The 24,876-nt window shown below is 47.4% G+C and overlaps 1 protein-coding gene across 1 annotated transcript in view; it reads left to right on the top strand.

The window, feature by feature from the left end:
* IRAK2 (interleukin 1 receptor associated kinase 2) overlaps window positions 1–24,876 on the top strand; it is an 88,630-nt gene that overhangs the window by 22,804 nt on the left and 40,950 nt on the right. Inside the window, exons 3-4 of the mRNA XM_012802492.2 lie at window positions 14,493–14,639; window positions 22,151–22,257. Of these exons, the coding sequence (XP_012657946.1) occupies window positions 14,493–14,639; window positions 22,151–22,257 (254 nt within the window). The remainder of the gene's footprint in view (window positions 1–14,492; window positions 14,640–22,150; window positions 22,258–24,876) is intronic.

The raw sequence follows: 24,876 nt of genomic DNA, 5'->3' as shown, positions 1-24,876 counted from the left end.
CCGCCAAACAACAATAATGGCTGCAACCAAAAAATAGCCGGGCATTGTGGCAGGCACCTGTGGTCCCAGCTACTTGGGAGGCTGGGGCGGGAGACTTGCTTGAGCCCAGGAGTTGGAGGTTGCTGTGAGCAGTGAAGCCATGGCACTCTAGCCAGGGGCTCAGCTTGAGGCTCTGTCTCAAAAAAAAAAAAATTTCTAGTACTTCCATAAGCTATAGGCAGTCTCTCTTAATGCTCCACTTTGAAGATGAAGCTCTGTCTTACCTTTTTATTTATTTATTTTTGAGACAGAGTCTCACTTTGTCATACTTTGTAGAATGCTGTCATGTCATAGCTCACAGCAAACTCAAATTTGGGCTCAAGTGATCCTCTTGTCTCAGCCTCCCAAGTAGCTGGGACTACAGGTGCCCACAAGAACACTTGGCTATTTTTAGAGAGGGTGTATCGCTCTTGCTCAGCCTGGTCTTGAACCTGTGAGCTCAGGCAGTCAACCCTCCTTGGTTTCCCAGAGTGCTAGGATTACGGAGTGAGCCACCATGTCTGGCCCTATTTTATTTTATTTTGAGACAGGGTCTCACTTTGTCACCCTGGGTGAAGTGCTGTGGCATGATTATTAGCTCAAAGGAACAACTTTAAACTCCTGGGCTCAAGCGATCCTCTTCCATCAGCCTCCTGAGTAGCTGGAACTATAGGTGCCCACCATGGCACCTGGCTAGATTTTCTATTTTTAGTAGAGACAGGGTCCCCCTCTTGCTCAGGCTGGTCTTTGAATTCACAGGCCTTGGTCTCCTAGAGTGCTGGGATTACAGGCGTGAGCCACTGCGCCCAGCCTCTCTCTTACCTTCTCATTTCCTTTTTTACCTCCAACTTCTGTTAATGACCAGTTGTAAAATAGTCTTCCACGGATGTTGTTACATCTCCTAAAGCTGCAAGGAAGAGCTGGATTAGGGATGAGGACTTACTGTCTGGGTCAGAACTAAAAGGTGAATGCTGCCTTTATTTTCTATTTGAAGGATGCCTTACAGTGATGGAGAGAGTACTCTATGTTCAGGCTATGAGCAATGGTCAGTCATAGTCTTAGAACAGCAGTTCCCAAACCATGTATCTCAGAAGAGTGGTCCAGAAGATACCAGAGTGTAAACAAAGGGTTCTTGAATTCCTAAACTTGGGAAGCTGGGCATACTTTATCACCGGCCCCTTCTTTTGGAGGTTTACCATGCACACATGCACTTATCAAGATTTTGATATGTCCACAACAAAGAAGCCTATTTAGACCACTGTTTCTCATTGATGTTGGACCATGGAACCCATTTTTGTTTGATACGTATTAATAAGCCCATGAAACTAATATACTTTATGAATCAGTATTCTGGGAAATGGTGACTGTGGTGAAATTGCTGGGCATCTCAGGGGAGCCCATGATGGAGAGCCTGGGGGCCCAGGGATAGCATTGGTCTGTTTAGACACCAGAAGAGTCTGGTTCTGGAGGCTAGGGCCAGCCATCACCCTGGGGCTTAAAGATGAGAATCCCCTTTTGAGAGGGACTTTTCCAGATTATCAGGTTTAGGAGGGGACTGTGAACCATGCTGTAGACCAGGCATCCTAAAACTACAGCCTGTGGGCCATATGAGGCTCGCCTAGGACATTTATCCAGCCCACTGGGTGTTTTTGCTGCCCTTGCCTGTCCTGCTTAGCAGCCAACTCATCCTGGAGTCCGCAGTCCAGCCCTCCAGTGGTCTGAGGGACAGTGAACTGGCCCCCTGTTTAAAAAGTTTGAGGACCCTTACTTTAGACCTTATGCTCTAGCATCTAGGGGACTTTTGAGCAGGAATTGAGGTGAACTGAAGCAGAGGCTAAAGCATCCCTGTCAAAGGGGAATCAGCTATAATCAGTGCTGAGCTCTAGAGCTGATTACACATCACCTAAGGCTGGCTTAGGGGCTGATCCTGTGGGTAGGGGAGGTTTAGATGGCTGTAATAAGGTGGTAGAAGCTAGAAACCAGGTGTGCCACCTGTGAGGTGAAATTCTCCTGTGTCTCCAGGGGAGTTAGACACACAGAAGCTAGACAAGAGCACTAATTATGAACTAAAAAATTTATTGAGTGCCCGCTATATGCTAGGAGTTGAGGACACAGCCATGAAAATGCAGATGAGGCTTGGTGCCTGTGGCTTAAGCAGCTAAGGCACCAGCCACATACACCTGAGCTGGTGGGTTGGAATCCAGCCCAGCCCGCCAAACAATGATGGCTGTAACCAAAAAACTAGCCGGGTATTGTGGCGGGTGCCTGTAGTCCCAGCTACTTGGGAGGCAGAGGCAAGAGTCTCGCTTGAGCCCAGGAGTTAGAGGTTGCTGTGAGCTGTGATGCCACAGCACTTTACCCAGGGGGATAGCTTGAGGCTCTGTCTCAAAAGAAAAAGAAAGAAAGAAAAAGAAAATGCAGTGGCCCACGCCTATAATCCTAGCACTCTGGGTGGCCGAGGTGGGTGGATTGCTGGAGCTCACGAGTTTGAGAACAGCCTTACCAAAAGCAAGACCCTGTCTCTACTAAAAAATAGAAAAACTGGGGCAAGAGGATCGCTTGAGCCTGAGGTGGAGGTTGCTGTGAGCTATGATGCCACGGCACACTACCCAGGTCAACAACTTGAGACTGTGTTTCAAAAAAAAAAAGAAAATGCAGATGAGGTCCCAGGCCTCAGGGAGCTTGCATGCAGTCAAGTGAAGGAGACAGATATCAGTGAGATCATCACACAGGTTCATACAACCCACCACAGTGCCAGTGCTCCAAGGGCACATGAAGGGAGGGTGGGTAAGGTCGGTAGGAAGGTCCATGTATGTGCAAAGGCCTGGGGTTGGGCTGCCAGGGAGAGGGCAGGGTCAGGCCACTCAGGGCCAAGCAGCCATGGTCAAGAATTTGCTTCCACCTAGGAGTGAAGGGAAGATATTGGAGGGGTTCCAACCCCTGAATTCCCACCCTGTGAGGAATGGGGTGCCTGTGAGTTTCCAGCTATCAACTGAGTGGGAGAGTGAGATGCTTCAGGAATTTGAGGGGTTCCGGGAGGTGACCGGGGTCATATCTTTCCATCTGTTATGACCGTCTTCTTGGGTGTCTTATTTCACGATTTTCATGTACTTTCTTCTTGATTGTGCAATCCAGATGGTTTCTGACTTTGAGTTTGCCATCTCAGCCCGAGTAATTTCCTTCCTGGAGTGGGCCTGTCATTGAATGGGAAATTTTGAGTTGTTGCCTAAAATGAAAGAGGAGAGTGAACCCTTCCTCTCCTGAAGAGCTGGGGCTATTGCTAGGGCCAGACAGGGCCTGTATTTGCTCCACGTCCACCCCTTTCCAGCCACTAGAGAACAATAAAACATGGATAGGATTCAGGTCCTGGCACTCATTGGGGCAAGCCCCCCTTCCCCCAGGCCAGGAGTCTGGGTTGTAGTAGTAAGTTGGGTTTTTTTTTTTTTTTAATTGAGACAGAGTCTCACTTTGTCACCCTTGGTAGAGAGCTATGACATCCTAGCTCACAGCAATCTCAAACTTTTGGGCTCAAGTGATTCTTTGCCTCAGCCTCTTGAGTAGCTGGGACTACAGGCGCTTGCCACATCTAACTATTTTTAGTGATGAAGTCTTGCTCTTGCTCAGGTTGGTCTTGAACCTGTGAGCTCAGGCAATTCCGCCCCCCCACCCCCGCCTTGGCCTTCCAGAGTGCTAGGGTTACAAGGATGAGCCACTGCGCCCGGCCTTTTCTTTTCTTTCTTTCTCTTTCTTCTTCTTTTTTTTTTTTTTTTTTTTTTGTGATAGAGTCTCAAGCTGTCACCCTGGATAGAGAGCCATGGCATCAAAGTTCATGGCAACCTCCAATTCTTGGACTCAAGCAATACTTTTGCCTCAGTTTTTCTATTTTAAGTAGAGATAGGGTCTTGCTTTTGCTCAGGCTGGTCTTGAACTTGTGAGTTCAAGCAGTCCACTCACTTTGGCCTCCCAGAGTCCTAGGATGAGCCACTGCGCCTGGTCTTTCTTTCTTTTTTTTTTTTTTTTTGAGGTCCTGAGTAGAGTGTTGCAGTGTCATCAGAGCTTATAGCAACCTCAAACTCCTGCCTTGAGCTATCCTCTTGCCTCAGCCTCCTGAATAGCTAGGACTATAGGCATGTGCCACTACACCTGGCTAGTTTTTTTTTTTTTTTTTTTTGAGACAGAGCCTCAAGCCTTGGGTAGAGTTTCATGGCATCATAGCTCACAGCAACCTCTAACTCCTGGGCTTAAACGATTCTCTTGCCTCAGCCTCTCAAGTAGCTGGGACTACAGGTGCCCGCCACAATGCCTGGCTATTTTTTGGTTGTAGTTGTCATTGTTGTTTGGCAGGCCTAGGTTGGATTTGAACCTGCCAACTCTGGGGTGTGTGGCTGATGCCTTAGCCGCTTGAGACAGGTGCTGAGCCACACCTGGCTAGTTTTTATGTTTTTTTTTTTGAGACAGAGTCTCACTTTGTTATTCTAGGTAGAGTGCCTGGGGTCATAGCTTACAGCAACCTCAAACTTTTGGGCTCAGAGCCATTCTCTTGCCTCAGCCTCCCTGGTAGCTGGGACTACAGGCACCCACCACAGCACCCTGCTGTTTTTCTAGAGACAGGGTCTTGCTATTGCTCAGGGTGGTCTTGAACTCCTGAACTCTGGTGATCCATCTGCCTCGGCCTCCAGAGTGCTTGGATTACAGATGTGTGCCACTATACCTGGCCAATGATGAGGGTTTTTTTTTTTTTTTTAATTGAGACAGAGTCTCACTTTTTCGCCCTCGGTAGAGTGCTGTGGCATTGCAGCTCACAGCTACCTCAAACTCTTGGGCTCAAGTGATTCTCTTGCCTCAGCCTCCCTAGTAGCTGGGACTATAGGCACCTGCCACAATGCCCAGCTATTTGTTGTTGTTGTTGTTGCTTGTTTGTTTAGCATGCTCAGGCTGCGTTTGAACCCACCAACCCTGATGTGCATGACTTGTACCCTAACCACTGAACTACGGACACCGAGCCCTAGTGATGAGGTTTTTAAAAGTTAGTGCTACGTGACTCAGGACAGTTCACCTGACTTTCCTTCCATGCATTAGTTATACTATTGGCAAAAAGCAGGGCTTTAATCACCGTTGGTGTCTTGGGAGTGGTGTTAAGCTAAAAGGAGGCACATGTGCAGTACATCTAAACTCGTCCTCAGTTTTTTAAGAGAGGAAGGATAAGAGCTGCGGTGAAGTGAAAAACCATTTTTTGAACTCCTGCTCTATGCTAAGCTCTTGTAACTAGGTTCCTCCAGGTTGCAAGTTTTGGACATGGAGTTGGATTATGCATTGACCAGTGTAGGCTCAGTTATGCTACATTAACAGATAAAACTTGAAACCTAGTTTCTCACTCATGTCATCCAGTGTGGGTCTGGAGGCCCCCTGCGTTCTCACAGCTGGCTATATCATCTGGAACATGTGGCTTCCAAGGGGAAGTGAGCTGTGGAAGAGGCTCACTAGCTCTTAATTGCTTTGTGCTGAAAGTGATGGATAGCATCACCATTCAAAATCCATTGGCCAGAACCTTCTCTGTGTGTCCCCAGCCTAATGCAGGGAGACTGGGATATGAGAGGGAGCAAATGGTTATGGTTATTTGGTAAGTATTGTTGCAGCTACAGGTTATCAGTTCAAAGGGGTTCATGAAGAGGTTCTGCCTACTCAAGGCCTACAGGGTCCTGCGTGGTCTAACCCCTGGCCAGCTCTCTGTCCTCATCTCCACCACTTTCCCCCTTATTCACCCAGCTCAGCTACTAGGGCCATTCTTCACTTCAAGAGATACACCTTTGTGCATCCTTAACACTGATCCTTCCCTAATTTCCCTGCATTCTTCCCATGACTGGTCCTTTTTATCTTGTGGGTCTCTGCCTAAATGGCCCCTCCTCACAGAAGCTTCCCCTGAGGCTGGGCGCAGTGGCTCACACCTGTAAGCCTGCCACTTTGGGATGCCAAGTTTGAGACCAGCCTGGGCAACATGGTGAAGAAAAATGAAAAAACTAGCTGGACGCGGTGGCACGAGCCTATAGTCCTAGCTACTCTGGAGGCTGGAGCCCAGGAGTTAGAGGTTATAGTGAGCTGTGATTGTACCACTGCACTCCAGCCTCAGAGTGACAACTTGTCATAAAAAAAAAACAAAAAAAAGACCGGTTAGTGCCAGTGGCTCAAAAGAGTAAGGCGCTGGCCCCATATGCTGGAGGTGGCGGGTTCAAACCCAGCCCCAGGCAAAAACTGTAAAAACAAAACAAAAAACAAATTAAAAAAACCCCCAAACTTTCCCTGACCACCTTAACATAGTTATAAAGCAGCTCGATTAGGCGCCCCTCCCTCAAGTTTGTTTTCAGCACAGGAACTCCTCCCAGTTATGATTAAATATCTTTTATTTAACTAACTTAACGTCAGGATTATGTCAGTTTTGAGATAAAGGATGGAATCCCCAGTCTCTAACACAGTCAATGAATGAGGAAGAATGAGTCATTTTGGTAGCTGGTGGATACAAGTTCGCTGGAGAATGAGGGATAGAGAAGTTAGGAAGATAGATTTGCCTGATTTCATGTCTGGCTTGAGTTGGGAGTTTTGAGTGGGGTGTGTGTGTGTGTGTGTGTGCGCGCGCGCCTAGGAGAGTCAAACTCAGGGATGAGAGGGGAAGGAAAAGAGAGGGAAGGCCCAGAAATCTGGGCTTGTCCCTAGGTTGGCCGGCTGGCACCAGGGTTTGTTAGTTATGGCTGAGTCATTCTAGTTTGTCCTAGAAGGGATCTATTCCAGCCACGTGAGTCAGTTTAAGAATAAATCAGTGTTTAATGAGGGGTGTGAGGGCAATGGGGATTTCCAGAGTGTGCTCACCGAGGAAAGACTTTGTCAGCTGGTCTGAATCTCTTCCAGCCGCTCCTGGTTTTGCCACTGTGTTAAATGCTCACAGACAGTGAAGGGAGGAGGTCAGGCAGGAGTCCCTGTAGGATGAACTTCTTTTAATCCTTTCTTTTTTTTTTTTTTGAGACAGAGCCTCAAGCTATCCCCCTGGGTAGAGTGCTGTGACATCACAGCTCACAGCAACTTCCAACTCCTGGGCTCAAGCGAGTCTCCTGCCTCAGCCTCCCAAGTAGCTGGGACCACAGGCCCCTGCCACAATGTCTGGCTGTTTTTTGGTTGCAGCCATTATTGTTATTTGGCAGGCCTGGGCTGGATTCGAACCTGCCACCTTAGGTGTATGTGGCTAGTGCCTTAGCCACTTGAGCCACAGGTGCCGAGCCTTCTTTTTTTGTCTTTAATCCTTTCTACCAGAAGGAGGTGGGGCATATATAGATAGATATAAATAGATAACCATTCTAGGCTTCAAGTTCTTCAAATCTGAGACAGAGATAGCAATGGGACCTTTCCCCCAGAGATGTTATCTGGATTAAATAGGCCAAGCCTATGGGAAAGCACTTGGGGAAAAAAGGCCTGACCTAGTTAGGGATGATAATGAAAATAACAACAGTAAATAATAATCGTGTGCATCTCCTGGGCACTGGAAGCTGACGCTAAGCCAGGTCTCCTTGTCAGCTAGCTCACTGCACACTGACAGCATGCTATGAAGCTCTGAGGCCCTTTGACTTCCAAGGTGTAAGTAATTCATGCTTAATAGAGAGGGTGCCCGGCATCCTGAAAACAGAAACTGGAGAGAAAAGGACATCACCCCTGTCAGCGAATCTTGGTGAATGATGAAGAAGCAGGCGCAGAGAAGAGCTTCTGTCCCTAGCTGTCTGTCCTCCTGGTGTCGGTGATTCAACCCTCATCACTCTGGGTTTTCAGCTTCATCTAGAGAGCTTCCAAAAACATCCAGACTGATTTTGTGGATCTGCGAATTAACATACCAAACCCCTAGCATCCCTAGCCACTAAGCTGTAGCAGATGAGTTCATCCCTAATTTTGTTCTAGAAGGGATCACTGGCATCCCCTTTCCATCCTTGGGGGTCCTGGCAGAGAGGAGAACCCCAGGCTGCCTGCCTCCTGTATGTGATGAGGCTGGCAGTGAATGGCTTAGGCAGGTGGAAGCTGGACTGCCATGTTACTTTGCCCCATAGCCCTTGTGCCTTTAAGATTGTACCCCAAGTTGTTGCCCATCTACAGCCAGCTTCCATTAGAGCATTTACAGCGCTGAAGATAGAGGTGGTGCCTGTGGTTCAGTGGGTTGGGTGCTGGCCCCATATACTGAGGGTGGTGGGTTCGAACCCGGCCCCAGCAACAAAAAATAGGCGGGTGTTGTAGTGGGCACCTGTAGTCCCAGCTACTCTAGAGGCCGAGGCAAGAGAATTGCCTAAGCCCAGGAGTTGGAGGTTGCTGTGAGCTGTGACGCCATAGCACTCTACTGAGGGTGACATAGTGAGATTCTGTCTCAGAAAATAAAAAAATAAAAATAAAGTGCTGAAGATAGCCTTCACCCCAGATACTTCCTTTAGAGACCCTACTTGGAAATCAGAGGGTTTTTTTGGGTTTTTTGCAGTTTTGGCCAGGCCTGGGTTGTTTGAACCCAACACCTCCAACATATGGGGCTGGTACTCTATTCCTTTGAGCTACAGGCGCTGTCTGGTTCTTTTTTCATTTGTGCCTTTTGGGTGGAGTGTGCCTAGCTCTGGCCCTGGGCCAGCCCACGGAGCCCTGAGTTAGTCCCCGGAAGGGTAGGGTTGTTATTACTCTGACTCTATAGATAAAGCTCAGAGGGTTAAAAAATATGCGCTCATGCACACAGCTGGGATCGCAGAGGCTGGGTCCGGTCCAACCCAGAGTGGAAGGTTCCCTCAGCTTCCCCTTGATTCTGCTCCTTCATCGCAACCTACATTGTTCATCTCATGATCCTGCGGAATCAACTTCATGTGTGAAATCTTTAGAATTTAATCTCAGGGCATATTGGGGCGGGGGGGCGGGAGTGTTGTCCTGGAAGCCCGAGGCGGCTCCTGTGTCTCAGGGATAAGTCTGTGATCAGCTCGTGCCTCTGCCCCTGCAGACAGGAAGCCCAATGTGGTTTAAAGCTTGTCACAACATTTCTTGTGAGCATTTTGGCCTCCTTTACCTCGTCCTGCCTGTGTTTTATTTTTGCTTCACTAGCATTCTGTGTTCCAGCCTGAAAGAGTGGGAATCATATCTGCCTACCTATCAGACATCCAGTTTCCAGGGAATGACAGAGAAGCCACCTCCCCTCCATCCTGCAGTTTTGACAGGCAAACAAAGGAGCTTTGGAGGTGCAGGCAGGTCACACGTCAGCCCCTCCAAAGTAGCAGTGACAGGCTGGGCCCAGTGGCTCACGCCTGTATCCCAGTCCTCTGAGACCGAGGCAAGTAGGTGGCTTAAGCTGAGGAGTTCAAGACCAGCCTGAGCAAAGGCAAGACTCTTTTTTTTTTTTTCTTAAAAAGTAAGAAATGAAGTAAGAGTGAAGACATTAATGTATATACGTGTTACTTATTACTTGCATTTAAAAGGCACCTAAAAACCCAAAGCACTCTGAGATGGGGCTTTCACAGGAAACTGAAACTTCGTGTTAAGTCAGGCTCTGTCAGATGACATCTGTGGCTGGGTGTGATGGGGTGTCTTTTGTGTGGGAGGGTGTCCGCCTGACATGTGCTGACAGCTCCGTTTGCGGCTGTGACCCTGCCAGCACCACCCTCTCCCCATGTGTGTTTGTGTTTTCTTTCTCCCGTATGCTCCTGTGTGCCCTGCAGTGCTAGGAGGGGGCTGCCGCATGGCCCTGGGGAACAAGCAAGAAAAAGAAAGAGCAAAGTTGGACTCCCCTTAGGATGAAAATATAATGATGCTTTTTCTCTTCCCTACAAGCAGGGCGCACTGGCCGGCTGCAGATGGGCTGGTGGCCTTGAGTGTGTCTTGCTTAACAGAGAGCCGGGGGCCCCCTCCTCATGGGGACACAGGCAGTGTTTCCCCTTCTGTGCACACCCTCTGAGCTGGCAGCTCTGTCCAAGTTCACGGTTGAGTCAGCACTCATCTCAGCAATAGTTCATTGTCATTTTGTACAAGCAACTGTTTGTTTCTTCCTGGGTCTGTGGAAGGCAGCCGTGTTCCCTAAGACTGGCAGTGGTTTTGTGAATCTTGGTGGCAAGGTCGCTGTGGAGGAGAAGCTGGCTTCTTTTTTTTTTTTTTTGAGACAGAGTCTCACTTCATCACCCTTGGTAGAGTGGGTAGAGTGCTGTGGTGTCACAGCTCACAGCAACCTCCAACTCCTGGGCTTAGGCAATTCTCTTGCCTCAGCCTCCCAAGTAGTGGGACTACAGATGTCTGCCACAACGCCAGGCTATTTTTTTGTTGCCGTTTGACTGGGGCCGGGTTTGAACCAGCCACCCTTGGTATATGGGGCCGGCGCCCTATCCACTGAGCCACAGGCACCGTGCGCCTGAGATGCCGACTTCTAGCTGCTAAGTTTTAGGCAGAAAGGGCTTGGGCTGGAGGGATGGTGTGGTCTATGGAATGTCCTTCTGAAGTGCCCGAGACCCCAGTTGGGAGAGGTGATGTGTGCATTGTCTGGGTCTTCCAGTGTGGAGTGGGGATCCTGCCCACAGCCCTGGTGCCCCCCTCGGCCCTGGTTCCTGCCTTCCTGCTGCTGTGCTGCTTTTTCCCTCGGGCAGGTCTCTTCGTCTCCCTGAGTCTCGCTTTTCCTTACTTAAGATCTCCAGGGTTGTGGGAGGGTACCTGAAGTGAAAAATAACAAGGGCAGATGTGGACAGTTGTTAGTAAGAAGTGAGTAGGATGTGAATCTGGGGAAGGGCTGATGCATTTTCTGCTTGCTTACTAGTCTGCACCCAGTGGGTCCCCAGGCAAATGCTAGTCACTCTAGGTCGCAGGGCTCAGTTCTAGCCATTATTTTAGCTAGCTTGTTTACTGATTTTATATTTCCTTAAGAAATATACTTTACAGCTCAGCACCTGTAGCTCAAGTGGCTAAGGCGCCAGCCACCTAAGGTGGCGGGTTTGAATCCAGCCCGAGGCCTGCCAAACAACAATGACGGCTGCAAGCAAAAAAAAATAGCCAGGTGTTGTGGCGGGCGCCTGTGGTCCCAGCTACTTGGGAGACTGAGGCAGGAGACTCGCTTGAGCCCAGGCGTTGGAGGTTGCTGTGAGCTGTGATGTCACGGCACTCTACCCAGGACGATAGCTTGAGGCTCAGTCTCAAAAAAAAAAAAAAAAAAAGAAATATACTTTACCATGCAAATAATGCATGATCACTGTTGAAAAATTCTCCAGCATGAACAAACTAAAAGAAAAAAAAATCCCACAGTATAAAATTACCAATAATTGGGTGGTGCCTGTGGCTCAGTGAATAGGGTGCCGGCCCCATATACCAAGGGTGGTGGGTTCAAACCTGGCCCCGGCCAAACTGCAACAAAAGCCGAGCGTTGTGGCAGGCGCCTGTAGTCCCAGCTACTTGGGAGGCTGAGGCAAAAGAATCGCCTAAGCCCAAGAGCTGGAGGTTGCTGTGAGCTGTGATGGTACAGCACTCTACTGAGAGCAACAAAATGAGACTCTGTCTCTAAAAAGGAAAACAAAAACCACCAATAATCATCCCCCCCCCCAAAAAAAAAATCACTGTAAACATTTTGGTGTATATTCTTCAGGTTAATTTTTCTCTTTATGTGTAGATGTCTTCTTCCTTTTACACACATTTTACCCAAAAGGGGTAACATATAATGTTCTTTTGTTGCTAACAAAACATTCAACAGTGTTTTGTTAGCATCTTTCCTTGTCAATGGATTTAGCCATATATCTTTCTAGTTAATATTAAAGTGAAAAAAAAAATGCTGGTGAGGCGGCTCATGCCTGTAATCCTAGCACTCTGGGAGGCCAAGGTGGGTGGATTGTTTGAGCTCATGAGTTTGAGACCAGCCTGAGCAAAAGTGAGACCCTGTCTCTACTAAAAATAGAAAAACTGAGGTAGGAGGATCACTTGAGCCCAAGAGTTGGAGGTTGAATGCCAGGTACTCTACCCAGGGCGACAGCTTGAGACTCTGTCTCAAAAAAAAAAAAAAAAAAAAAAAAATAAATAAATAAAATAAAGTAGAAAAAAACAGGTTAAATTTTTAAAAACTGATTCAGAATTGTGTTAAATGAAAAATAAAAGACTCCCATCCTACTCTTACACTCAACATGTGACCTGTTTGAAAGAGAACCAATTTTTTTTTTTGAGACAGAGCCTCAAGCTGTCATGTTGGGTAGAGTGCTGTGGTATCACAGCTCACAGCAACCTCCAGTTCTAGGGTTTAAGTGATTCTCTTGCCTCAGCTTCCCAAGTAGCTGGGACTACAAGCACCCACCACAACATGCAGCTGTTTTTTTGTGGTAGTTGTCATTGTTGTTTTTAGCAGGCCTGGGCCAGGATTGAACCTTCCAGCCTCAGTGTATGTGGCCAGCACCCTAACCACTGAGCTACGGGCGCTCAGATCAAGATGGTTTGATTTAATGAATAATATGTCAGTGTCAGCAAAGAAAATACAAGGAGAAAGTTTTCCATTATCCTTCCCATTATAGCCTGGTTACTGTTGTGCTTCTCCAAGGTCTCCCCACCCTGGGGAAATCAATGATCACCCCTTTGTTCCTGCTTGTCCTGGACTGAGCAATCTGCCTCTGGTGCCAACCCTGGGTCTAGGGGATGGTGTTTATGTAGCTCTGCCCCAGCTGGATGGTAGGCCCGGAAACTAGCCCCAGGCTTGACCCTTATTGGCTGTTTGACTTGGGAAAAGTCATTTTCACCTATCTGAGTATCAATATGCTAAAAAATAAAATACAGATAATCCTATCATTAAATGGTGAAAATTAAATACATCTGCATGGTACCATTCAAATTTACATCTTACTATTTTTGTTCTAGTCCCAAAGCTAGATCCTGTGGTAACAATGGGTTTTGTTCAGAGACACATTTACCAGTTGGAGTGAATGTTATTAGAGACTCTACTTCCCAGCCCTCCCAGCCCTACTGGGTGCTCCCTGTGAGGTTAAGCAAGTTGGCAGCCTTCCCTGGACTTCAGTGCCTCTGTTTTCTGTGGCTGTCAAACATGGGTCCAATCCAAGTCACCAGAGAGCAAAGGGCCTTGAATGCAGAGCTATAAAATGTGGGCTTTATCTGGAATGCAATGGGGATATAGAAGAATTCAGGCTAAGGAGTGTGGACATTAGGCAATGGGGAGCCCCATAAAGGCTTAAAACAGAGAAGTGGTGAGGTCAGATCTTATTTTAGTAAGATACAGCCTGGGGAGAGATGTGTAGGCAGCCTGAGGAGGAGGCGGAGGCCAGTTGGCAGGGATATCCAGGGCATGGTGGAGGTGGGGGAGGAAGCTGTTTACAGAGTAGTTCTGAGGAGCTGGCAGGAAGCCCAGCACCTTTGGGGGCTTCCCAATTCAATGGAAAGAGGAAGTGATTCCTCTCCGAGAAGGCAGCGGATTTCTTCACCCAGTCCTGCCTACCTCTGGCTATGGAGTCTTGGGCAAGTGACTTAACCTGCTCAGGTCTCAGTTTTCTCATCTCTTAACAGGGACGACAAGCCAAGCTGTTGTGAGGATCTAGCAGAAGCAAAGTTGGGCCTGGGCTTGGCACAGCTGGTCCTCAGGAGGTGTAGCTGCTGTTCTTGGGATCACAGCTGTACAAAGGGCAAGATTGATGTTTCCACAGCTTGTGGAAGGAAGCTGCAGAACAGCCAGAGCTCCTACCTCTAGGGGCTTGAGTAGGGACTAAGAGGGATGGATAGTTTTTTTCCCCATTTTAAAAAATTTCAGATTAATAAGAAAAAAAGAAGTTTTTAAGTCATATTAATCCGAATACATTTTCAGATTAATATGACAGCACAAACCATTAGATTATAGTTTACATGTGACAGCTTTTGCAATACTTTGGAGAATGTTCTCCAAATCCATCCAGGTTGTTACAAAGAAGGCAAAATTTCCCTCTTTAAGGATGAATAGTATTCTGTGATTTATAGAGAGCACAGTTTATTAATCCATTCGTGTGTTGAGGGACACTTGGATTGTTTCTACAAGGGATGGGTATCTTAAAGTTGCTCTCGCGTTCAGGGAAATGTATTGTCTACAAAGCCCTTTCACCTCTGTCTTCCTCATTTCCTCCTTCACAACAGCCCTGGGAGGGAGGTAAGCAGATACTGTTGTTATTATCATCCCCATTTTATAGGTGAGGAAACGGATCTCAGAGGAGGAAAGTGACTTGTCTAAGGTTACACAGGGTCAGAAGCCAGATGTCAGAGCTGGGCCATCACGGGGCATTGTTGTGTCCGACTATCACATTTTACACATGTAGGGGCCCAGGCCCTGAGAGAAAGAATCCCTCCCTCCCCCCCATCACCACCTGCAACACTGTGAATTTGTGGCACAGCCAAGGTTAGAGCCCAGGTCTCTGACTTGGAGGCCCAGGCTCTTGATGGCTACCCCACTGCATAGAATAAAAATAACTTTATTTCCATCTGGCTTTCAGGGAAATCGGTTCCTGAAATCAGGTCTCCCACTCCAGGCTTCCCTGATGCTGTGAAGCCAGGAAGGCCTTTGGCAGCTTCTCTGAGAGGCACCGAGAATGGGCAGAGGGAAGAGCAGTCTGTGAGGTCCACCACCTTTCCGGGCCCAGGTATTTTTAACTTAATTTAATTTTTCTACTTAGAGCAAATTTACTTAAAGCAATGAAGATTTATCTATAAGGACATTCATCTCAGCATATAAGCAAAAAATCGGAAACAACATAGATGGTAAAATTAATGACAGTCACACAATGAAGTACTGTTAACAGTGTCATCATGCATATGGAAACGTGCTCACAGGGTAGTGAGTTTTTTTTTTTTGAGACAGAGTCTCAAGCTGTTGCTCTGGGTAGAGTACCATGGTGTCACAGCTCACAGCAACGTCCAACTCTTGGGCTTAAGTGATTCTCTTGCCTCAGCCTCCCAAGCAACTGGAACTACAGGCACCTGCCACATGCCTGGCTATTTTTTGGTTGTAGCTGTCATTGTTGGTTGGCAGGCCCGGGATGGATTCGAACCCTTCAGCTCCAGTGTATGTGGCTGGCGCCCTAGCCACTGAGTATAGGCGTCAAGCCAGGATAGTGAGTTTTAAAGTGGATAAAGCCAGGAAACAAAAGCATAGATACTATCCATTACTATTTTTGTCAAAAGAAAACAACTCAGTAATTGAGACCTTTCCGTGTGTCAGACACTATTCTAAGTACTGTACTTCAAAGAAATGGACTTATTTATTTTTCACTTACCTGCATGAGTGAGGTATTGTCATTTGCCTGTTTTATAGATGGGAAAACAAGCATAGAGGGATGAGACAACCTGGCCAAGGCCATATGTTACTGGGCCCGTGTTCTACCTGTGGTCAGAGACCTGGCCTCTAACCTTGGCTCTGCCACAACCCAGCACAGGCTGGCCTTGCATGTGGGCTCCAGGCGCAGTGCCTGACCACCTCTTCTTGCTCTTGTAGCCCTGGCCCTTGCAGCTGTGCAGTGGGAGTGCTGTATCCCCCACCACTTTCCTCACCTCGGGTCAGTCCCAGGCCTGCTGCTTTGTCCTCAGGCCCCTGAAGCCCAGAGGGAGAGAGTGGTTTGTTTAGGGTCACATGAGTAGGAAGTAGCATCTGAGCTGTGTGATTGGAATGTACACGTCTCTAACCACTGCATTTACTGCTACCCCAAAGCCTTTCTGGCCACCTCAGATTTATCTCCATCTCCTGCCCAGGCAAGGGCTTGGCCAGTTTGCCAAATGACAGAAGGACTCAGCCGGCGGCTGACTTTCCCAAGGGGAGCTGCTTCTCAGCCTGTCTCATTCTCACCCCTTTGCTGCCAGAGCCAAACCTCGCTTCAGTGCTCCTGCAGACCCCTGAGGGGTAGCCGGAGATCCCGAGTCCATGTAATAGTTCACTCAAGCCAGGGCCAGACGGATCTGTATTGGAATCCGGACTTTGCCACTTTCTAGCAGGAGAATTAGCTTCACTGTGGCTTAGTTTCTTTTCTTTTTTCTTTTTTTTTTATAAGACAGAGTCTCAAGGTCTTGCCCTGGGTAGAGTGCCATGGCGCCACAGCTCACAGCAACCTCAAACTCCTGGGCTTAAGCGATTCTCTTGCCTCAGCCTTCCAAGCAGCTGGGACCACAGGCGCCTATCCCAACACCTGGCTATTTTTTTTTGTTGCATTTGTCATCATTGTTTTAGCTGGCCTGGACCAGGCTCGAACCTCCCCACCCTCAGTGCATGTGGCTAGCACCCTGCCGACTAAGCTATAGGTGCTGCCTTTTTTTTTTTTTTGAGACAGAGTCTCACCCTGGTTAGAGTACTATGGTGTCATAGTTCATAGCAACCTCAAATACCTGGGCTTGAGCAATCGTCCTGCCTCAGCCTCCCGAGTAGCTGGGACTACAGGTGCCTACCACAACCCCTGGCTAGTTTTTCTATTTTTATTTTATCTTATTTTTCATTGCAAGGTCTTTAACTTTTATTCCAAATATATAAAAAAATCAATTGGCTATAATCACCAACATAAATTAATGCTGAAGTTTCTATTAGAAGGTTGGCAGAAATGATGATTTCATAGTTTAACAGACTGTTCTAACACAGAACTTCATAGTATTAATGACTATTTTTATTTATTTATTTATTTTTGAGACAGAGTCTCAAGCTATTGACCTAGGTAGAGTGCCGTGGTGTCTCAGCTCACAGCAGCCTCCAACCCTCAGGCTCAAGTGATTCTCTTGCCTCAGTTTTTCTATTTTTAGTAGAGCTGGGGTCTCGCTTTTGCTCAGTCTGGTCTTGAACTTGTGAGCTCAAGCAATCCACCCGCCTCAGCCTCCTAGAGTGCTAGGATTACAGGCATGAGCCACCGTGCCTGGCCAGTTTCTTTATTTCTTAGAATGAGAATACTAATAGAACCTGTTTCATCCTATTGTGATAAGGAGTCATCCACCCTAGTGTTGCCACCATGGAGTGCTCATTCAATATTAGCTGATGATAGGAAAATTCCAGTTACCTTAGAGAAGTTCAACCTGGAAAAGTTAACTCCAGGCCAAGAAGTCAAGATTATTTCCTATAGCTAAAGATTAAAAAAAAAAAAAGGTGCAGCCCTTTGATCAGCAATTAAAGATAAAGGGAAATGGTCCTAAAGCAAATGCGGTAGTGGTTGCTGGCCAAAGGCAAAAATAATAACAAAATAGGGGAAATCTAGGGGATTGCTGGTCAGCACAGAGAAAGGAACAGGCATAGCAGTTTCCTCTGATGTCGCTCATCTAGGGCACTATACAAACAAGCATCACGTGTCTCTGTCAGCCTTTGCACTGTTTGCTTTCTTTCTTTCTTTTTTTTTTTTTTTTGACAGAGCCTCAAGCTGTTGCCCTGGGTAGAATGCTGTAGCATCACAGCTCACAGCAACCTCCAACTCCTAGGCTTAAGTGATTCTTTTGCCTCAGCCTCCCAAGTAGCCGGGACTATAAGCGCTCGCCACAATGCTCAGCTATTTTTTTGTTGCAGTTGTCATTGTTGTTTAGCAGGCCTGGGCCAGGTTTGAACCAATTTTTTTTTTTTTTTTTTGAGACAGAGCCTCAAGTTGTCCCCCTGGGTAGAGTGCTGTGGCATCACAGCTCACAGCAACCTCCAACCCCTGGGCTCAAGCGAGTCTCCTGCCTCTGCCTCCCAAGTAGCTGGGATTATAGGCACCTGCCACAACGCCTAGCTATTTTTTGGTTGCAGCCATCATTGTTGTTTGGCGGGCCCGGGCTGAATTCGAACCCGCCAGCTCAGGTGTATGTGGCTGGTGCCTTAGCTGCTTGAGCCATAGGTGCCGAGCCTGAGCCAATGTTTTAGACTCGGTGTATGTGGCCGGTGCCCTACCCACTGAGCTACCGGTGCTGCCACTGTTTGGTTTCTTAAATGGGCCTTTGGGAGTGCCCAGGCAGGGAGATGATAACTATAGTTGCAGACAGAGACAAGAAGCCAATTATTGGGTGGCGCCTGTGGCTCAGTGGGTAAGGCGCCAGGCCCCATATACTGAGGGTGGTGGGTTTGAACCCGGCCCTGGCCAAACTGCAACAAAAAAATAGCTGGATGTTGTGGTGGGCACCTGTAGTCCCAGCTACTCAGGAGGCTGAGGCAAGAAAATCGCCTGAGCCCAGGAGTTTGAGGTTGCTGTGAGCTGTGATGCTACAGGACTCTACCAAGGGCGACAAAGTGAGACTCTGTTTCTAAAAAAAGAATAAAAGAGGTCGATTATCTATCTTTGCCCAAACTGAAAATAAAAAAGTCATCATATATTTCATCAAATCACCCAAAGCTGCTTTCTCTTAGAAAAACCCTAAGTTTCTTGTGGGCCCCAAAGTTCAAACTGATTATCTTGAAGGGTTTTTGTGGGTGTGGAGAATGCAGAACCCACACCTTGACCCCTGTGTAGTGGGCAGGAAGGAAGTTGGATGAGACATGGAGAAAGAAAAATGTGAGCAGCAGAGCCATGGTCAGATTCTCAAAGCTGGAATTCAGATGACAGGGCTTTGAGTGGCTGAAATAACTGTCGCAAAACCTTAGCTGCAGGAGAGGCCACTGGGCTGTCAATCAGAATCGATTTACATTCTTATTCTGTACAGAGTTTTACTAGCTTGGGTAAAATGGTAAGCACTCCGGAAGTGCCAGAGACTGATCCGTATTTTTGCTCTATAGATGTCATCTCTTTTAGTATGGATAAGAACTGTACAAAGAACAGATTATTATTGCTCCTTTTACATTTGAGGAAGCTCAAAGGAAGGAAGCACAGCTCATCTGAGGTCAAATCATTAGTAATGACTGAGTTAGGAATTGACCCCAGTTCTTTTCTTTTCTTTTTTTTTTCTTTTGAGATAGAGTCTCATTTTGTTGCCCTTGGTAGAGGCCCTCCTGAACTCAAGGGACCCTCCCACCTTGGCCTTCCAGTGTGATAGGATTATAGGTGTGAACTCCGCCCGACCTGGAAATCTTTCTAGAGTGTCTGCTTTCTTAAGCAGAACACACGAAATCTTGTCCTGCAGAGTTCTGTCACTGTACGCATGAGCACAGCTTCACAGCGTATAGCAACCTCAAACTCTTGGGCTTAAGTGATTGCTCTGGGTAGAGTGCTGTGGTGTCATAGCTCACACAAACGCAAACTCCTGGACTCAAGCAGTCCTCCTGCCTCCACCTCCCAAGTACCTGGGACTACAGCCACCTGCCACAACACCCAGCTGTTTTTAGAGACGGGGTCTCACTCTGGCTTAGACTGGTCTTAAACTCATGAGCTCAAGCAATCTACTTGCCTTGGCCTTCCAGAGTGCTAGGATTACAGGTGTGAGCCACAGCGCCCACCCCCTTGATCCCAGTTCTGATAGCAATAAAGAAGATGGAGAAAGAAAAAAAAAAGAAGATAGGGAAGCTATGGGGGCACACCTATTCCCGGCAGCAGGGCAGGATACAGAAAACCCCACATCGGCAAATGATGCTGCATCCACCGTGCTCATGTGTACAGTGACAGAACTCGGCAGGACAAGATTTCATGTGTTCTGCTTAGGAAAGCAGACATTCTAGAAAGATTTCCAGGTCGGCAGTAGGTCACACCTATAATCCTATCACGTTGGAAGGCCAAGGTGAGAGAGTCCCTTGAGATCAGGAGTTTGAAACCAGCCTGAGCAGGAGAGAGACCCCATCTCTACTAAAAATAGAAAAACTAGTCTGGTATTTTGGCAGGTACCTGTAGTCCCAGCTACTCAGGAAGCTGAGGCAGGAGAAATACTTGAGTCCAGGAGTTTGATTTGGAAATGAGGTTTATGTAGAAGCCCCGTATGTCCATCACCCAACAAGTACTGACATGTGGCCCATCTTGCTTCATCTACGGTCCTGACTCATTTCCCTCCCCTTTCTTAGATGATGGTTTTAAAACAGTTTCACATGGTAAATTTCAAACACATCAAAGGAAAGAGCCCAGGGATCCTCTGTGTCCCTATCAGCTAGCTTTAGTGATCAACTCATGGCCAACTTCTGATTACTTTATCCTAAATCCCAGGGAGATGTTTGTATCCTTGATGGCAATAGAATTCCTTGCGTTCTCTCCTGTCTGCCCCTGGGACATACGTTAGGGTTCTTTAAAGATTGTTATTCTGAGTTTCTCCCACCAGAGATAGCCACCCCAGAGCATCAAGAGATTAGATCATGAAGGAAGCAAGGGAAGGCTAAGAAGGGATAGGAGGGCAGGCTAGCAGTTGGTTCCTGTCTGATTTGCCATCCTTGTGGTATCAACCTAAATCCCATTCATTTTCTCCCCCAAACCACAGGATGAAAGAGACCCAGCCACTCCCCTCACTAGTAGCCCTCACATGTTGCAGGGGTAGATGTCAGTGATCCCCCAAACCCAGAGGCCTAGGGAAGCCTCCTGAGCAGCAGCCAGGCCCTTGGCACACCAAGCTCCCAGCAGCTGGAGGTCCACTAGCTCTCATCCTTGTGTCTGCCAGGACTCGAGAAGCTGTAGGGTAGGATCTCAACCTGCCTCAGGCCTGGTGCCCGTTTTGTTTTATCAGCTACCTGCCCGGGTTAATAGTTTAGCAAGGCCAATTCTATCTTAGCCATGGTGCTGCTTCCGGTCTCCTGCAATTGATGTTGTATGGCCAAAGTTCGAGATTAATCACTTTTCCTGATGTCATAAGTCAGAAAGGCCTCAAACAGGTATATTTGTCCAGTAACCCTGGGGTCAAGGCCAGGTCCCTATTTACTTAGCAGCCATCTCTGCCTTGGGGTCCCCTGTGTATTTCCAGTTGATGATTCAGATGCTTCTGGCTTCTGGCCAAGGCCTGCTTCTGTGTGGGCCAGTCACTGTGTCCCACCTCATCCCAGCCTGTGCTGGCTTTAATCCAGCAGACCTCAGAGGGCCTAGTTAGTCTTTAGATTAATCTTCACGTGGTGCCTAGTGTGGAAGTTTCACTCTCTTTAACCTGACATTTACCTGACCCTCAATTACTATTTTTTTTTTTTGAGACAGTCTCACTTTGTCACCCTCTGTAGAGTACTATGGCGTCACAGCTCACAGTAACCTCTAGCTCTTGGGATTAGGTGATTTCTCTTACCTCTGCCTCTCCAGTAGCTGGGACTACAGGCACCTGCCACAATGCCAGCTATTTTTGTTGTTGTTGTTGTTGTTGCACTTTGGCCAGGGCTGGGTTTGAACACACAACTCTTGGTACATGGGACCAGCACCCTACTCACTGAGCCACAGGTGCTGCCCCCCCCCCCCAGCTACTCATAAAGTCAATTCTCTTGTGAATCTTCTTCACTCACTAAGAGATTAAGAGCATGGATTCTGGAGCCACTGGCTGTGTGCCCTTGGAAAAGCTATTTAACCACTCTGTGCCTTATTTCACCATCTGCAAAGAGGAAATGATAATGGTCTCCCAGGATTGTTGTGAGCATTAGATGATTCGGAATACCGCCTGGCATGATGTGTTTGCTGATGAAATGTGCCTAGATATTTGCTTACTGCATGCCTGGGCCCTTTCACTGCCCAGCCTCTGCACAGGCTGATACCACTGTTTCAATCACTCCTACCCCATATCTGCTTGTTGGAAATGTTTCCCCATCTTAGAAGGTCGAATGCTGCTTCCTCTGTGAAGCCTCCTTATCTTCCAGCCTGCTATGGCCTTGCCCACCGCTGACCTTGCTTTCCTATGGATATGTCCTTAGAGGATGGTTATTGTTATCCCTGCCATGGTGGAGGTTTCTGGAAGGCAGGCTCAGTAGCTACTTGACCTCATTGCTCTTTGAGTGGATGGTGGGAGTGTGTAGGAGTTAGAAGGGAAACTAATTTCCACTTGAATTCCAGCCTGCCACTTCCCGGCTGTGTGGTCCTGAGTAGTGACTATAGCTCCAGTGCTTCTGTGTCTCCACTTGTCCAACGGGATGATAAATAGGACCGTAGGGTTGTCACGGGCTTAAATGAGGTCGCAAGGCTTCCCTGAGGAGTGTGTTGGCTGGCACAGGATGGGTGTTGGGAAGTGGTAGCAATACATGTTTGGGGGTGAATGAGAGACTGGCATGGTCTGGGGATGAGATGGAGAGCTCCTCTCCCTCCTCCCCCAGGCCACACCTTGACCCACAGTCCCTCCCTTCCAGGGTCTACTCCAGCCAGAGCCCATGAGCGGGCCTTTCTCCTGCCTCCTTGTGAAGAAGATGCCCCTCATTCCTTAAAAACTGACCTCCCCACTTCATCTGATGCAAAGGTAAATCTTCCCCGCTGCTTCTGTCCCCCAGCTTGTGGCTCCCTCTCAGAAATGCAATTTCCTTATTCCCTGAGGCCAGTTTAGGGCTGAGGAGGAGAAAGGAGACCCATTAAATTACTCTCAGCTTCTAAGACTATATAAATATAGGTGGTCAGCAAAACTGGGGGAGAGGGGAGGGTGCTTAAATGAGTACGTAATTTTTTTTTTTTTTTTTGAGAAAAGTCTCACTCTGTAGCCCTGCCACTGGGTAGAGTGTGGTGACGTCACAGCTCACAGCAATCTCCAACTCTTTTTTTTTTTCTCTCCTTTTGAGACAGAGTCTCATTATGTCACCCTCGGTAGAATGCCATGGCATCATGGCTCACAGCAACCTCAAACTCTTAGGCTTAAGCGATTCTCTTGCCTCAGCCTCCCAAGTAGCTGGGACTACAGGTGCCCACCACAACGCCCAGCTATTTTTTTGTTGTAGCTGTCCAACCTGCCAGCTCTGGTGCGTGTGGCTCATGCCTAGCCCCTGAGCTACAGGCGCTGAGCCACTCTTTTTTTTCTTTTGAGACAGACTCTCATTTTGTCAACCTTGATAAAGTGCCACGGTGTCTTAGTGCACAGCAACCTCAAATTCTTGGGTTCAAGTGATCCTGTTGCCTCAGCCTCCCAAGGAGCTGGGACTACAAGCGTCCACTATGACACCCAGCTATTTTATAGAGACGGGGGTCTCTCTCTTGCTCTGCCTGGTCTCGAACCTGTGAGATCAGGCAATCCATCTGCCTCAGCCTCCCACATGCTGGGACTATAGGCATGAGCCACCCTATATTCATGTGCCTGGCCTGAATACATATTTTTAATGAGCTTTTCCATTATTTGTGCTTAATGAGAGCTGAGCTGATGGTTGACATTCCCTAACCCCAAATATATATTGGTTGAAGTAGCCATTGGCTTATAACCTCCCTCCCCTCAACCTTTTTCAACTGAGTTATGTTGCTTAGGTTGAATAACTCAGCCTGAGTTATCTTGAATTTTGAATGACTTGGGTCCATGGATACATTATGACTTTTGTGGGTTTTAGGCACTTTTGCCTTGATGGGTCCCTTCCTTTTTTTTTTTTTTTTTTGATAAAGAGATTTTCTTTGTTGCTCTCAGTAGAGTGCTGTGGCATCACAGCTCACAGCAGTCTCAAACTCTTCTCCTGAGCTTCAGCAATTCTCTTGCCTCAGCCTCCCAAGTAGCTGGGACTACAGGCGCCTGCCATACGCCCGGCTATTTTTTGTTGCTGTTGTTCATTGTTTTTTAGCTGGCCCAGGCCAGGTTCAAACCCGCCACCCTTGTTGTATGTGGCTGGCTCTGTAACCACTGTGCTACGGGCGCTGAGCTGGTCTCTTCCTTTTTTAAAAACAAAAAACAAACAAGGGTGGGTGCAGTGGCTCACTGCTGTAATCGTAGCCCTCTGGGAGGCTGTGAGGTAAGAGGATAACTCGAGCCCAGAAGTTTGAGGTTGCTATGAGCTAAGCTGAGGCCATGGCACTCTAGCCTGGGCGATAGAGTGAGACCCTGTCTCAAAGAAAACCCTAAATCAAACAAAAAACCAAAATGGTGGGGGGCTTGATAAAGTCTCACCTGTCTGGTACAATGTAGAGTTATATGACACACTTCCTGGGTGAAGGACTCAACTACAACTCAGACTTTGCACTTTATCTTACAAATGCAATTAATGTAATTTAATTGAATGTACTCTTATATTAACCTGAAAAAAAAACCCAAATTATTATTTTATGACTGTATTGTCATGAAGATGAATGTAATCCAAGCTAGGTTGAAAATGAGAACTTTATTTTCTTCTGATTTTAAAAGACTTTAAGTGTTTTCTGGCCCCTAAAGTGCTGTGAGCCTGAGATACTTCATGTCTTGAGAGAAGGTAGCTTTGTATGAGTCTGGTTAATGAAGGAGATTCTTGTGCCTGGCGAGGTGGCTCATGCCTGTAATCCTAGCACTTGGGAGGTTGAGGTGGGTGGATTGCCTGAACTCGGGGGTTCAAGACCAGCCTGAGCCAGAATGAGACCTCATCTCTAAAAACCTGCCAGCTCTGAGCCTCCTGAGTAGCTCGGACTACAGGCACCTGCCACAATGCCCATCTATTTTTTGGTTGTCATAGCTGGGCGTTATGACAGGGGCCTGTAGTCTCAGCTACTTGGGAGGCTGAGGCAAGAGAATCACCTAAACCTAAGACTTGGAGGTTGCTGTGAGCTGTGACACCATGGGACTCTACCAAGGCTGATAAAGTGAGACTCTGTCTCTAAAAAAAAAAAAAAGATGGGTGGTGCCTGTGGCTCAAAGGAGTAGGGTGCTGGCCCCATATGCCGGAGGTGGTGGGTTTAAACCCAGCCCTGGCCAAAAACTGAAAAAAAAAGAAGAAGAAGAAGATTCTCTCTTAAGCAGAGTTTTTTGTTTATAATAATTAACCATTTTCCAAGATGATTTATTAAACTTGGGAAAATAATCATGGTATTATGTTAAGTAAAAACCCCAGAAATCAAAACTATGTGTGGCATATTCTCAATTTTGTTAAATAAATCCCAATATATCTAATTGGCAGGAAATACACTAAATCTTTTTTTTTTTTTT

This window comes from Otolemur garnettii, unplaced genomic scaffold (assembly GCF_000181295.1).
Source record: "Otolemur garnettii isolate 467f Iridium unplaced genomic scaffold, OtoGar3 scaffold00015, whole genome shotgun sequence".
Taxonomy (NCBI): Eukaryota; Metazoa; Chordata; class Mammalia; order Primates; family Galagidae; genus Otolemur; species Otolemur garnettii.
Note: the sequence above shows the minus strand (reverse complement) of the source record. Positions and strands in the feature narration are given on the sequence as shown.